This window comes from Mobula hypostoma, chromosome 5 (genome assembly GCF_963921235.1).
Source record: "Mobula hypostoma chromosome 5, sMobHyp1.1, whole genome shotgun sequence".
Taxonomy (NCBI): Eukaryota; Metazoa; Chordata; class Chondrichthyes; order Myliobatiformes; family Myliobatidae; genus Mobula; species Mobula hypostoma.
The window spans coordinates 19,350,830-19,366,248 of record NC_086101.1 but is presented as its reverse complement, the minus strand read 5'-3'; the positions used below and the strand labels follow the sequence as shown (position 1 = coordinate 19,366,248).

The 15,419-nt window shown below is 48.8% G+C and overlaps 1 protein-coding gene across 1 annotated transcript in view; it reads left to right on the top strand.

Moving 5' to 3' along the window:
• nrm (nurim) overlaps window positions 1-9,559 on the top strand; it is a 36,448-nt gene extending 26,889 nt beyond the window's left edge. Inside the window, exon 4 of the mRNA XM_063047450.1 lies at window positions 9,103-9,559. Within this exon, the coding sequence (XP_062903520.1) occupies window positions 9,103-9,357 (255 nt within the window). The 3' untranslated portion in view covers window positions 9,358-9,559. The remainder of the gene's footprint in view (window positions 1-9,102) is intronic.
• Window positions 9,560-15,419: the final 5,860 nt, after the last annotated feature.

The window sequence follows — 15,419 nt, the reverse complement described above, 5'->3', positions numbered from 1 at the left end:
CAGCTGTTCTTGACCCCTCCCCTCCTCACCCTCTCCTTCCACCCCTTCTCCCCCGTCCACCGTCTCCCCTCCCCTCATCCTCACCTTCACACTTTAGGCTTTTGTACCTCCTGCCCAATGGTAGCTGTGAGAGGATGTCATGGCCCGGATGGCAGAGAGTCTGGATGTGCACCTTTGATCTTTGAAATTTCTCCTCATTTGGAAAATAGTCCACGCCTTGATTTGTGGACTGTTTTCTAAATGGGGAGATATTTCATACACTTCCCTACATTTGATGCTAACACGAGAGGGCACAGTTTTAAGGTGCTTGGAAATAGGAACAGAGGAGGGGTCAGCAGTAAGTTTTTTACGCAGAGAGTGGTGAGTGTGTGGAAGGGGCTGCCAGCGATGGTGGTAGAGGCAGATACAATAGGGTCTTTTAAATAGGTACATGGAGCTTAGAAAAATAGAGGGCTATGGGTAACCCTAAGTAATTTCTAAAGTAATTACATGTCGGCACAGCATTGTGGGCTGAAGGGCCTGTATTATGCTGTAGGTTTTCTATGTTTCTATGTATTTGTCAGTTCTTTGTCTGTTCTCTCACTCTATCCAATGCTTTCTGTGGATATTCTGCTTCCTTAACACTACCTGCCCCTCCACCTATCCTTGTATCGCCCACAAACATGGCCACCAGCCCATCAATCCCTTCATCCAAATCACTGGCATATAACGTAAAAAGAAGCCGCCCCAACACCAACACCTCTCCGGCACAGCACTAGTCACTGGCAATCAACCAGAAAAGGTCCCCCTTTATTACTCCTCTCTGCCTCTTCCCAGTCAGCCAAACTTTGTGTTTATTTATTGAAATACAGTGGGGAATACGACCTTCTCGCCCTCTGAGCCACCCTGCCCAACAACCCCTCAATCACAGGAAAAATCACAAGTCGCATTTGAGGACTAACCAATCAGGAGTGACGGATGACGGGAGTTGAGTATATGATCCACTGGACTAGACATGCCTAGCCATCATCCCTGATGAAGATGCTGGTGTTTATCATCAAAATCGACACTTGGACTCGGCTGGAAGCCCAAGAAAAGTTTATGCATCATACACACTGGGAAAGCACGAAATCCTTTTTCACCAATTAACCTACCAACAGTACATCTTTGGACAGTGGGAGGAAACCAGAGCTCCAGGAGGAAACTACGCTGTCACAGGGAGAAGGTACAAACTCCTTACGGACAGCAGAGGGAATTCTATCCATGCTAGTATCTTTCCTGTAAGACCATTGCCTCTTATCTTGTTAAGCAGCCTCGTCAAAGGGCTTTGGAAAATCCAAATAAACAACATCCACTGACTCTCCTGGGTCTATCCTGCCTGTTATTTCCAGAAAAAAATTCCAACAGAATTGTCAGACAAGAATTTCCCTGAAGGAAATCATGCTGATTTTGGCCTATTTTTGTCATGTGCATCCAAGTAATCCAAAATCTCATCCTTATCAATAGACTCCAGTATCGTTCCAACCACTGAAGTCAGGCCAACTGGCCTAGAATTTCCTTTCTTTTGCCTCTCTCCTTTCTTAAAGAGTGGAGTAACATTTGCAATTTCCAGTCCTCCAGAATGCAGTGATTCTTGAAAGATTATTACTAATACCTCCACATCTCTTCAGCTACCTCTTTCAGAACAAACAACAGAAATTCCACAAGGGCTGGAAATCCAAGCAACACACACAAGTTGCTGGAGGAACTCAGCAGGGCAGGCAGCATCTAGGGAAAAGAATGAACAGTCGACGTTTCAGGCCAAGACTCTTCTTCAAGACCAGTGAAGGGTCCTGATATATAATTCTATTATATTATAATCACTGTTTCCTAAGGGTTCCTTTATCTTAAGCTCACTAACAAATTCCGGCACATTACATAACACCCAGTCCAGAATTGCCTTTCCCCTGGTGGGCTCAACTACAAGCTGCTGTAAAAAGTCATCTCAAAGGAATTCTACAAATTCCCTCACTTGGGACCCAGCTCCAACTTGATTTCTCCAGTCACATTGGAATCCCCCATGACTATCGTAACATTGCCCTTTTCTATCTCCTGTTCTAATTTGTATCCCACATCCTAGCTACTGTACGGGGGCCCATATATAACTCTCATCAGGGACTTTTTAGCCTCACAGTTTCTTAACTCTGCCCACAAGGTTTCTACATCTTCTGATCCTTCGTCGCCTCTTTTTAAAGATTTGATTTCAATTGGTTACTAACAGAGCCAATCTACCCCCTCTGCCTATCTATCTGTTCTTTCAATACAATGTTTATCCTAGAATGCTAAACTCACAATTATAATCTTCTTTCAGCCACGACTCAGTGATGCCCACAACATCATACCTGCCAATCTCTAACCACACTACGAGATCACCTACTTTAGTCCATAGGCTATGTGCATTCCAGTACAAAACCTGTATTCATTGCCCTTTTCAGGTTTGGGCCCCTGTTACAGTTTAACTCATCCCACTGACTGGAATTTTGCCCTATCATTTGTCTGTCCTACCTCACAGTTGCACTACACATTGCATCTAGTTGTATACGAATTGCCCCATTCTCTGCCCTGTATCTCCGGTTTCCATACCCTGACCAAATTAGTTTAAACCCTCTCCAACATCCCGAGCCAACCTGCCCGTAAGGATATTGGCTTCGGGTGTAGCCCGTCCTCTTTGTACAGGTCACTCTTTTTCCAGAAGAGATTCCAATGATCTAGAAATCTGAAAGCCTGCACCAGTTCCTCAGCCACGCAGTCATCTGCCAAATCATCCTATTCTCACCCTCACTGGTGTGTGGCACCGGGTTTTGCAATCCAGAGATTACTACCCTGGAAGTCCTGCTATTCAGCTTTATATCTAATTCCCAATAGTCTCTTTTCAGGGCCTCCTTCCTTTTTCTATCTACGTCATTGAAACCAATATGTACCGTGACTTCCAGCTGTTCACCCTCCCCCTTAGAATGCTGCGGACCCGATCCGAGACATCCCGACCCCAGCATCTGGAAGGAAACAGCCCATCTGGGTATCCCTTTCATGTGCACAGAATCTGCTGTTTGCTCCTCTAATTATGGAACCCCTATCACAACTGCGCTACACTTCTTCCCTCTTCCAGTCTGATCACAGAGACAGACTCAGTGCCAGAGGCCAGTCACTGTCGCATCCCCCTGGCAGGTCATCCCCCTCAACAGTATCCAAAGTGGTATACTTGTTATTAATGGGAATAGCTAAAGGGGTACTCTGGACTGTCTGCCTATTCCTTTTCTCTCTCTTGATAGTCACCAAGGTACCTGGCTCCCTATAGCTCCTGTCTATCACCTCCTCATTCTCCAGTATGAGCCAAAGGACATTCAGCTGCAGCTCCATTTCCTTGATGGTTTCTAAGGATCTGCAGCTCGATGCATTTTATGCTGATGGTGCTATAAGGGAGACTGGAGGTCTCCTGAAGTTCCCACGACTCACGCAAGGAACATACTCTGCAGCCATTCTCAGCCCACTAGCAATGTACTAACAGAGAAAAAAAACTTTACTTAGAGCCTCCACCTGTGCTTGTCCAAACCTGACCACTCTAACACCGTCCAGTCACGCAGTGGCCACAGTGGAAACCATAGAAAGGGTGCAGAGGAGACTTACAAGGGTGTTGCCTGGATTGGGGAGCATGCCTTATGAGAATAGGTTGAGTGAACTCGACCTTTTCTCCTTGGAGTGATGGAGGATGAGAGGTGACCTGATAGAGGTGTACAAGATAATGAGAGGCATTGATCATGTGGATAGTCAGAGGCTTTTTCCCAGGGCTCAAATGACTAGTACGAGAGGGCATATTTTTAAGGTGCTTGGAAGTAGGTACAGAGGAGATGTCAGGGGTAAGTTTTTTACTCAGAGAGTGGTGAGTGCGTGGAATGGGCTGCCAGCGGCGGTGGTGGAGGTGGAAACAATCGGGTCTTTTAAGAGACTCGTGGATGATTACATGAAGCTTAGAAAAATAGAGGGCTACAGGTAAGCCTAGGTAGTTCTCAGGTAAGGACATGTTCAACACAGCTTTGTGGGCCGAAGGGCCTGTATTGTGCTGTCGGTTTTCTATGTTTATATGCTTCTGTCATCATCCCACTGATTTTTATTGGCCCCTGCCATGTCTAATAGATGATTATGATTGCAGCCCACCAAAAAGTCCTGAAAGCACGCCAGCTGTTTAATAAAACCCATGCTGCTTCACCAATGAGTGATCGGTCTCTCTGATAACTACGTCTGCATGAAGAGCGTCAAGCTGCAGCTCCTTGGAGACCATTTTAATGAGTGAGGTCAGAGGCCAATGGCCAGACTGCTTCAAGCTGGCAGGAAGGCGACAGCAACTCAAATGTGTTGCAACAGTATTGTGCAGGAGAACATCTCTGAACACACAACACTTCGAACCTTGGCTACAACAGCAGAAGACCACAAACGTACACTCAGAGGCCACTTTATAAGATATAGGAAGGAGGTAAAGTGGCTGCTCAGTAGCTGATAGAGGTGATGAAGCAGAATACCTACAGTTACACGTATTTTTTCCTGAAATTATTAACATTGGCCTCGATAATGCAAAATGTAAAAGAAAGCATGATTTGCATTAATGCAGTGTGTGCATTGTCCTCAGACATCAAGATAAATTAAATGAAACAATGAAGTCATAAGTCAGCAATGCTATACCTTGAAGGATAATACCGGACAATTTACATACACCCGACGAGTCAGATTGTTTAACAACAATGAGGCACTGTCTAAGCCTAGAGTTTGTGCTCACGGTTACCAAAGAATTTGAAACCCTATATTCCTGACCCCCAAGGCTACGATTTGGCCATGCAATCACCTCTTTTATGCAGTTAGAACAGTGGGTGTTGCTTCAGCTGGGGCATTTCAGTGGAAGAATTAACAGCGAGAGGTGGCAGCCAGGCTGAGAAGCGGCAGATGCAGTTCAGCCTGGAGAAGTCTGAAGGGGTTCACTTTGGAAGGCCGAACCTGAAGGCAGAGTGGCAGGGTTAATGGCAGGATTCTCAGCAGTGTGGAGGAACAGAGGGAACTTGGGGTTCGCATCCATAGATCCCTCGGAGCTGCCACACAGGTTGACAGGGTTGTTAAGCAGGTGTATGCTGTCAGGGGACAGCATTGGTCAGGGGACTGAGTTCCAGAGCTGCAAGATAATGCTGCAGCTCTAAAAAGCTCTGGTTAGACAAGACTTGGAAAACTGTGCTCAGTTCTGGTTGCCTCATTATAGGGAGGGTGTGAAAGCTTTAGAGAGGGTGCAGAGGAGATTTACTAGGATGCTGCCTGGAATTAGAGAGCAGGTCTTATGAGGATAAGTTGAGCAAGCTAGGGCTTTTCTCTTTGGACGAAGGAGGTGACTTGTAGAGGTGTACAAGATGATTAGGCATAAATTACGTAGACAGACAGAGATTTTCTCTCCAGGACCGAAATGGCTAATACCAGGGGGCATAATTTCAAGGTGATTGAAGGGAAAGCATAGCAGGGGAATTCAGGGTAGTTTTTTCACACAGAGAGTGGTAAGTGTGTGGAACTTTCTGCCAGGGGTGGTGGTAGAAGTGGATACATTATGGACTATCTAAGAAACTTCTAGATAAGCACCTGAATGACAGAAGAATGGAGGGCTATGTGGGAGAGAATCATACTTTTGATCTTACAGCAGGTTAAAAGGCTGGCACAAAGTGTCTGCTACGGTGTGGTGTTCTATATTTTGTCATTTGCGTGGCTGCAGGAAGAGAAGCATTATCACTGCTCGCACATGGACCAGACAAGCAGACTTCACTCCTTCAGGTTGAAGTTTTTGTCATCTGACCATACAGACGTATATACAACCAAATGAAACAAAGTTCCTCTGGACCATGGTCCACACACACAACATATATCACGCACACCACATAAACCGCAAGTATTATGCTATAAATAAGTTAATAAAATATAATTCAAAATGCATGTAGTAATGCACAGCACAGGTAAACAGTAAACAGTTGGCTGTCCTAGTGACGAGACCTCAGTGGTGGCAGGGTAATCATTAGTCTCTCAGCCTGATGGAAGAAGCTGCTACCCAGTCTAACAGTCCTAGTCCTGGTGCTTTAGTGCCTCCTTGCTGATGGCCGTGGGTCAAAGAGATTGTAGGATGGGTGGTTGGGATCTTCACCAATGCTTGGCTCCCATCATCTGCAACACTCCTGGTAAATGCCATACACGGGGTGGGGGGTGGAGGGAGACCCCAGTGGTCGTCTCAGCAGTTTTTACTATCCTCTGTAGGGTCTGGTGGTCTGATGCCTCCCTGCTTCCATACCACACAATGATGCAGCCAGACAGGACACTCTCAATGGTGCTCCTGCAGAGAGTTATTGGAATGAGGGCAGGGAGCCGTGTATGCCTCAGTCCCTTCAGGAAGTGTGGATGCTGCTGTGCCTTCTTGACCAGTGAGGAGATGTTGGTCCAGGTTAGACTGTCCGCTATGTGCACATCAAGGATCTTTGTGCTCTTCACTCTCTCCGTGGCAGATCGAAATGGAAAGTGGTCTACCTGAAGTCCACAATCATCTCTTTTGTCTTGTCCTCATTGACACTCAGATTGTTATTCTCGCACCATTTGACTAACCTCTCTACCTCCTCTCTGTCTACCGGCTCGTCTTTGTTGCTGATGAGGCCAGCCACCGTAGTATCATCAGAGAACTTGATGGTGTGGTTTCAGCTTGATGTGGCAGTGTCGTCATGAGTCAGCAGTGCAAACAGCAGCAGGCTGAGCTCACAGCCCTGGGGAGCACCAGTACTTAGCATGATAGAGCCTGAGATGTTGCTGCCAATTTGGAGTAACTGAGGTTTTGCTGTCAAGAAGTCCAAGATCCAGTTACAGAGAGGGGTGTTGAGTCCCACTAAGGACAGTCTAGTCACCTTCCTCTGAAGGATGATTGAGCTAAACGCTAAGATAATGTTGGATTAACAACATCCTGGTGTACAAGGCATCATTTCCTAGGTGGGAAAGGAAGGAGTGGAGGGCTGAGGATATGGCACCATCAGTGGACTGATTTGAGCTGTAGGCAAACTAGAAAGGGTCTATTGCACCTGGAAGATGGGATTTTATACAATCCAATACCAGCCACTCAAAGCACTTCATGATTGTTGAAGTCAGTGCCACTGGGCTGTGATCATTTATACCAGTTACCATCGCTCTCTTGGGCACTGAATTATGGTGGCTGCCTTAAAGTCTGCAGGGACAGTGGACTATTTCAGAGAGACATTAAAGATGTCCATTAAATCCTCTGTTAGCTGGGCCACATAGCCCCTCAGCACCTGACCAGGTATGGCATCCGGCCCTGCAGCTTTACATGGCTCGGGTCACCCTCACCTTGGCTGAGACCAGAGTGGGTGCCTGTTCCTCAGGAAGAGAGGGGGCTTTCCTCGATGTCACATCATTCAATTGGTCAAATCGTGCATTGAAAGCTTTCAGCCTATCAGGGAGGAAGGAGTTGCCGTTATTGACAGGCAGGGTGGACTTGTAACCAATTATGGTTTGTATATCTCACCACATGGTCCCTGGTGTTGCAAAGGTGCACGTGAACTTTCTGTTTGTCCTCATGCTTTGCCTTTCTGGTGTCATGGGAGAGTGTGGCTCTTGCTGACCTTCCATTTGCCCTGTCACTCGATCTGAAGACAGCGTCCCGATCCTTAAGCCGTGCATGAACCTCTGCAGTCAGCCGTGGTTTCTGGTTTGTCCTGGCAGTGTAGTGTTTAATCACGGTAACGTCCTCAATGCCCTTTCCTATATAGCCAGTCACCGATCCCACGTATTGACATGACGACCACAGGTAGCCATCACCCTGAATATGCTCCAGGCTGTGCTTTCAAAGCAGCCGTACAACGCTGAGGTGGCACCTGATCTCCATGGGAACTGAGATGACTTGTTTAACCAGTGGTCTGTAAACAGGGATTAGCAAAATGGATTGTGGTCTAAGTACCTGAGATGAGGGCAGGGGATAGCCTTGTAGACTCCACGAACATAGGTATAAACCAGCTTTAATCTATTCTCTCCTCTGGTTGTGAAGTTAACATGCTGGTAGAACTAGGGCAAGACTTTTTAAGTTGGCATGGTTGAGGTCACCATTAACAATGAAGTCACCGTTGGGGTGAGCGGCTTAGAGGCTGCAGATTGTGCCATAGAGCTTGAGTGTGGCTTCCCCAGCACTACCATGGGTGGGTGTGTGTAAACAGCAATAATCACAATGGCACTGCATTTCACCATTAAAAACTACCTGCAGTGAACATTTCGACATTACTACTGAGAGGCGTTTACATGCCAGTTCTTGTGGATGTAGACATACAGACCTCCTCCACGACTTGCGGAGGTCACAGTATTTCAGTCCTCCGGAAAGGAGATTAACACTTCTAGCTGGATGACCGAGTCTGAAATGGTGGATTGAAGTCACGTTTCTGTCAGGACGAGTGCACAACAGTGTCTCATCTCCCGCTGGTTCTGACGTAGACGCAGCTAATCCTGTTTTTTTCCTAGCGATCAAGCGTTAACCAGTCGATTCAACAGGAACACGGGCTTCCGGGGACCGTGCTTCTGCGTTTGAGCACAACACGTCCCAAGTAGCTATGAGTGATCCCCACTTGGAGTGATCCCCACTTTCGTCTGTAACTGCGCAGCGCCTTCCTTATTCCGCTCACTAGCGAAGTAGACTTGCAGATTTTCGTCTTCTTAATGTTCAGCAGTGTTTTTCGGTCATATAAAAGACAAACAGGGCAAGAAGCTTCACCGTTGGTTGGAGCAGCAGTGGTCGCTGCATCTCTGCGCGCTGCCATCTTGTTATGTTTGTTTCAAGATGCTTGTTATGTTTCAATGATGCTATTGTATTTCTTTGTTCTACTGACAATGCCTGCAAGAAAATGAATCTCGGGGTAGTACTTAGTGATATAAATGTACATCCAAGTTCAACTAAACTTCTAAGAAGTTGCAGAAGAAGTCTCTTTACTTTCTTGGGTTAAGGGTGTTTAGCTTGTCGCCGAACACTCGAACAAACTCCAATAAATATACTGTTGAAATCATCCTGATTGGTTTTGTCATGGTCAGGTACGGAAATTTAAACACAAAGGAATCAAGCTGCAGATGGTAGTGGATTCAGCTCAATACAACACAGACACATCCCTACCCTCCATCCGTAAAACCTACAGGAGGAGCTGCGTTGCGAAGGGAACATCCATCTTAAAGGATCTCCATCATCTGGGCCATCCCACCTTCTCGCAGTTCCCATCGGGCAGGAGATGCACAACCCTACAGGTTCCACGCCATCAGGATGAAGAACAGCTTCCACTGGAACCAACCTGAAAAATCCTTATCTCTACCATTTCACAACACTGATCACATTGCACTAAAGTGGATTTTGTTTTTTATTGTTCTTGCTTGTAAAAAATATACATACTCTTTATTTAATTTAGTTATCTTGTTTAAGCTGCTTATAAGATGCTATGTGCCTGAGATACTTCTGTAGGAGAGTTTTTCATTGCACCTGTGCACAAATGTAATTGTGTATCTGACAATAAAACTGAATTTGATTTTGTCTATGATATTCAAATATTGTTTTTCGTAGCTGGGGGTGGGTTTTGTCATCAATATTTCAGCTCTGAGATGTAGCAAATTAACCAAGTAAGAACATCAGAAATTCTGCAAGACTTCTCATCTCTTTTTTCCAGTCCTGATGAAGGGTCTCGGCCCAAAATGTCAACTGTTTACTCTTTTGAGGAGGAACTGCTTTTCCCGGAGAGTGGTGAATCTGTGGAATTCTCTGCCCAATGAAGCAGTGGAGGCTACCTCAGTAAATATCTTTAAGACAAGGTTAGATATATTTTTGCATAGTAGGGGAATTAAGGGTTATGGGGAAAAGGCAGGTAGGTAGAGGTGAGTCCATGGCCAGATCAGCCATGATCTTATTGAATGGCAGAATAGGAGCGATGGGCCAGATGTCCGACTCCTGCTCCCATTTCTTAGGTTCATAGATGCTGTCTAGCCTGCTGTGTTCCTCCAACATTTTGTGTAATTAAGAAAGAAGGATTTAAAATAAATCTGATCCATGTTTTCCAGGACCACTTTTTACCTGTGGGCCTGTGTTATGCAGTGGGTTGAAGAAGGAGCTAACCTTTACAGCTGTTAATTGCAATGGCCATGCATACAGTTCATACAACGACTTGGATTTCTGCCTCCAAGTCTGCACATAGGATATTTGATTGAGTACATTTGCCCTGTAAATCCTGCATCTATTGAATGATTTCTCTGCCATAGGAGCCCGGGTCTGACACCAGCTTTCTCGCTGTTCTTTGGTTTTCCACTTTTTGGTTTACTAAGTAGGAACAGAAAAGGCAGCGTATAATATTTGGGTGACTGACGTGGCACATTAAGCCTTGCTCATTTGCAATTCAAATCTGAAGCCTAACGTTGGAAAGTTTGCATCTTTTCAACCGTCTAAAATTACTTGGAGGTGCTTGTGGATCCTGTTCAATCACTCAGCGAATAATGTCTACCTGTTCCCTGAAACAACGCTTGTATGCGCCACTGCTGTAGCGCACCATATCACGGTGTTTGGCATAAGTGTGGCCTGTCTCCTGCTTCTCCAGCTTGGAAGTCACCCAGTTCATCTTGAGATTCAAATTAGGACCATTCTGTCCTGAGAGAACAGGGATGAAAGTGCGCCCAATGTCGCTCTCATGCAGATCGCCACATATGTGTGTGTGGACCCAAAGTACGCGGGCACCATGGTTCACTGCGCGCTGAGGTCCTACCTGAGCCCGGTGTTGAGGAGGATGAGCCTGACACTATGGTGTGTCTGACATCCTGCAGACACTGTGGGACAGGGACTTGATGGATACTTCCCCACCCACCCGCAGCCATGCTGCCAGAGCCGCTGAGCTCCGATAGTCAAGCTTATTTTTAGCTTTGGTAAGGTGTCGAACTTGGCCAGTTGGTAAGATGCAGTACCTCCCCGCCCATTTTTCGGTTCAACCGCCCAAGACATTCCGCCTGAAGGCCGGAGTCCGAGGCCAGTTCATTACCTACTGCTTCGGTAACACGACAGGCAGTTCTTGTTCTGAACCAAGCGCATGGCATACAAGAGGACTCGGGCACCCTTCACCCACCGTCCCCACTCTCCCGGGGCCAACCTGGCCCTAATGAACACTGGCAGGCTCACGCATAATGCGCGTCAAGTCCGAATACGTTCAATTTTCAACAGCAACCCTTTAATTATTGAATAATAACCCTGCGAGGTGCAGTTGTGATGACTGTAAGTATTGAAAATGCTTACAGTCCTACAGCTGAAATACTTTCGATATGACTATTCCATGTTCCCAAAGAGGAAATCGGAGCGCGCGAGGGAACCCTGTTGAGCCTTGGCTCTTCATTCCTTGCCCACGGAGGCTGCCTGGCCTGCTGAGCTCCTCCAGCATTCTGTGTGTATAACCTGGGCAACCCGACGCGGGGAGAACGCGCAAACTCCACAAGGACAGCCCCCGATGCCAGGATCGAACCAGGTTCTCTGGCGTTGTGCGGCTGTGGCTCTATCCGCTGAGAAAGATGAAAATAAAGTATAATAATTTTCTTGATAGAAGAATGGCAGCAAAGGACCGATGAATGTTGCACGCTGCAATTCACGACATATCCCAAAGAGTTCCCGTTTCCGAACTTTTTAAAGTTTACCAGTAAACCGCCGGCGGCGGCTCTGGGTGGGAGAATGGCACTGTGGCGGAAGGATGAGAGTTGGTGCAAGATTCCACAAACAGGCGTGAGACGGTGGGGAGAGGGGAGCAAATAACCCTGTGACTGCAGGGAATATTCATCTGTATTGCTCAAATGTTACCTTGGATCTTTATTATTTACCAACAAACTAAGTCAGCAAATGCCACCATGCGTTCGTCTTTCATTCCTACTCAGACCGGGCGACCATGACTGTGCGTCCCGAGTAAGCCTTTCAATGTCCTGGGAAGGTCCTGGTCTCCGGCAGTGACCGACCACAGTCTCGCACTGCACTACCCGTTCCATCACTCTGCGGCCAACTGGACATGGGCGAAAGGAACGGGGTGCTGCGTGATGGGCCGAAGCGTCGCCTTTGTTGTTCTCTATGTTTACACAATCCAGTAAGACCAGTTCCAATCCAGTCGAAATACCCGCCCCGTCTATTTGCATCGTCCGGTTCACCCTGCTGCCTGGGTGTCAGCCTGGGATATCCACCCACACTTCTCCATCCCTGTTAAAGCCCGATCTCTCTCTCTCAGACCCATCCCCCTCTCCACCTCTCCCCCTCCCCTCACCACGCTCCCCCTCTCTCTACCCCACTCTCTCTACAACCCTCTCTCTACCCCCATTCACCCCCTTCTCCCTCCTCTCTCCCCCTTCTCCCCCTCTCTACCATCCCTCTCTCTCTACCCCCTCCCCCTCTCTCCCCTTACCCTCTCCCTCTACAACAGACCCTCTCCCTCTCCAACTCACCCTCTCCAAGTACCCCTCTCCCCCTCCCCTCTACCCACCCCCTCTCTACCCCCTCTCTCCCCCTCCCTCTCCCCTCTCCTCCTCACCCTCTCTCTACCCCCACTCGCCCCCCTCTCCCCCTCCCTCTCTTCCCCCTCTCCCCTTACCCTCTCCCTCTCCAACTCACCCTCTCCCCCTCACCCCCTCTCTAACCCCCCTCTCTCCCCCTCACCCTCACTCTACCCCCACTCGCCCCCTCCCTCTCTTCCCCGTCTCCCTTACCTTCTCCCTCTCCAACTCACCCTCTCCGTCCCCCTCTCTGAATCCCCCTCTCCCTCTCCCCCTCTCTCCCCGTCACTCTAACCCCCACTCTCTCTAAGCCCCTCTCTCTAACTCCCATCTTCGCCCGTTCCCCCTCTCTCTACCCCTCTCTCCCTCACTCCCCTACTCTCTCTCCCCCTCAGCCCTTCTGTCACTCTCCCTACTTCCTCCTTCTCTCACTCAACACCTTCCATCTCTCACCCAACACTCCATCTCTCTCACACACCCCCTCTCTCACTCGCCTCTTGCCCTCCCCCTCCCCCACTTCTCACTCCCCTCTCTCTCACTCCCTCTTTCACCCCCTCACCCTCTCTCACACCCCTCTCTCTCCTTCTCCCCGTCTCTCTATCCCCTGTTTCTCTCTCCCCTACTCTCTCCGCCCCTCTCTCACTCTCCCACCCCCTCTGTCTCTCACTCAACACCCTCCACCTCTCACTTAACGCCCTCCCTCTCTCTCTTGCCCCAACTCTCTCTCACTATAACTCTCTCACACCCCCCTCACCCCAACCCCCTCTCTCCCCCTGCCCCCGTCCCTCCCCTTCTCTCACCACCCCTCTCCCTCACCTCCCTTTCTCTCACCTCCATCTCTCTCATTCCCCTCTCTCTAATCCTCTTCTCACTCCCCCTTCTCTCTCCCCCTCTCCCCTCTCTCTATCCCGTGTCTCTCTCTCCCCCTTCTCTCACTCTCCCCACTCCCTCTGTCTCTCACTCAACACCCTCTCTCTCTGACCCCTCACTCTCTCACACCCCATCTCTCTCATACACCCCTCTCACCCCTTCTCCCTCCCCCTTTCTCACCCCCTCCTCCTCTCTCACCCCTCTCACACCCGTCTCTCTCACCCCAACTCTCCCCCTCCCCCTCCTCTCCCACTCCCTTCTCTCCCCCTCTCTCCCCCTCCCTCACTCTCAACCCTCTCTCCCTCTCCCCACTCCGTCTCTAAACCCCCTCCGTCTCTCACTCAACACCCTCCATCTCTCTTCCCCCACCCCCCCCCGCACTCTCGGCCCTCCCCTCTCACTCATAGCACCCCCCTCCCCCCCCCGCCCGGTTATATTCCCTCCCCATCACAGTCACCGTCATACAGCCTCAGTCACAGTGACACATCCATTCCTTAGCGATACTGCTCGGCCTGTTACACACATACACACGTTTTCTCTCTCTCTCTCTCTCTCTCTCACACACACACACACACACACACACACACTCACACACACACACCACTGGAACTGGAAAATGGTTTATTACCGTCACCTGTACCGAGTCGCACTCGAAAGCTTTTGTCTGTGTAAGATCCTGACAGATCGGGTCATATACAAGTACATGGGGTTAGTAAAAGGTGTTGCAGTCACAGAGAAAGTGCAATGCAGGTAGACAGGTAACGTTCAGGGGCCACGGCGAGGCAAACAGAGATCAAGAGTTCATACTTAGCGCCTGGGAGGTGCTATCAGGAGTCTGATAATAACGGGACAGAAGGTCTCCCTCAGCCTGGCCGTTCATGCGCTCAGGTTTTTGTATGTTTTGCCCTACGGGAGGGGGGAGAGTTTTTGTATATTTTGCCCCACGGGAGAGGGGGGAGAGAGTTTTTGTATGTTTTGCCCTACGGGAGGGGGGAGAGTTTTTGTATATTTTGCCCCACGGGAGAGAGTTTTTGTTTGTTTTGCCCTACGGGAGGGGGGAGAGAGTTTTTGTATGTTTTGCCCTACGGGAGGGGGGAGAGTTTTTGTACGGGAGAGGGGGGAGAGAGTTTTTGTTTGTTTTGCCCTACGTGGGGGGGGGAGACTTTTTGTATGTTTTGCCCTACGGGAGGGGGGAGAGAGTTTTTGTATGTTTTGTCCCACGGGAGAGGGGGGAGAGAGTTTTTGTATGTTTTGCCCTACGGGAGAGGGGGGAGAGAGTGGTCCTTGATTGTGTGATATCTCCTCAGCCACGATACACGCGGTTCGCTAAGGTTGCCATAGCCGAGAAGGGCATGGGGAGGAAGGCGGGGATAACTCACTGCCTATTAAATGCTACCAATGGAGAAGCGGGTTTCTGGCGCCTTCAAACCAGCCGCTTCGGGCAAACGGGACTCGTCAGCCGTGCAAGGAAGGAGAACTCTGATCTCAAACCTTCGCTGCCTTGCGGCTATACCCACTCCTGGGGAAGACTTCGGGAGTAAACCCCGGGGGGAAAAATCCGGAGTCTAAGACAGACCCAGGTTCAGGGCGACGCTGACTTGCAAATCCTGCGACGCCGCTGGTGCCAAACTGTATCTGTCTTTGTCAAACTGTATCTGTCTTTGTCAAACTGTATCGGTCTTTGTCGAACTGTATCGGTCTTTGCCGAACTGTATCGATCTTTGCCGAACTGTATCGATCTTTGCCATTCCTTTGAATGGATCGGCAGCGTGGAGGGCAAGCCTGCTGCACGGGCTCTCCAGATCTTACTACCCTGGTTTACTGACGGCACAGACACAATATCCATTGTGGGCCCCGACCAACCCACGGTCTCTAACGATATAAGCAAACCTCGGAAAGGTTTCCGCTCTCGGCCTGTTTTACAAATCAGTAGGAACCTGCCCTCACTGTTACTTTACCCAAACTTCAGTAATACTGCACTATGTTCCGTAATG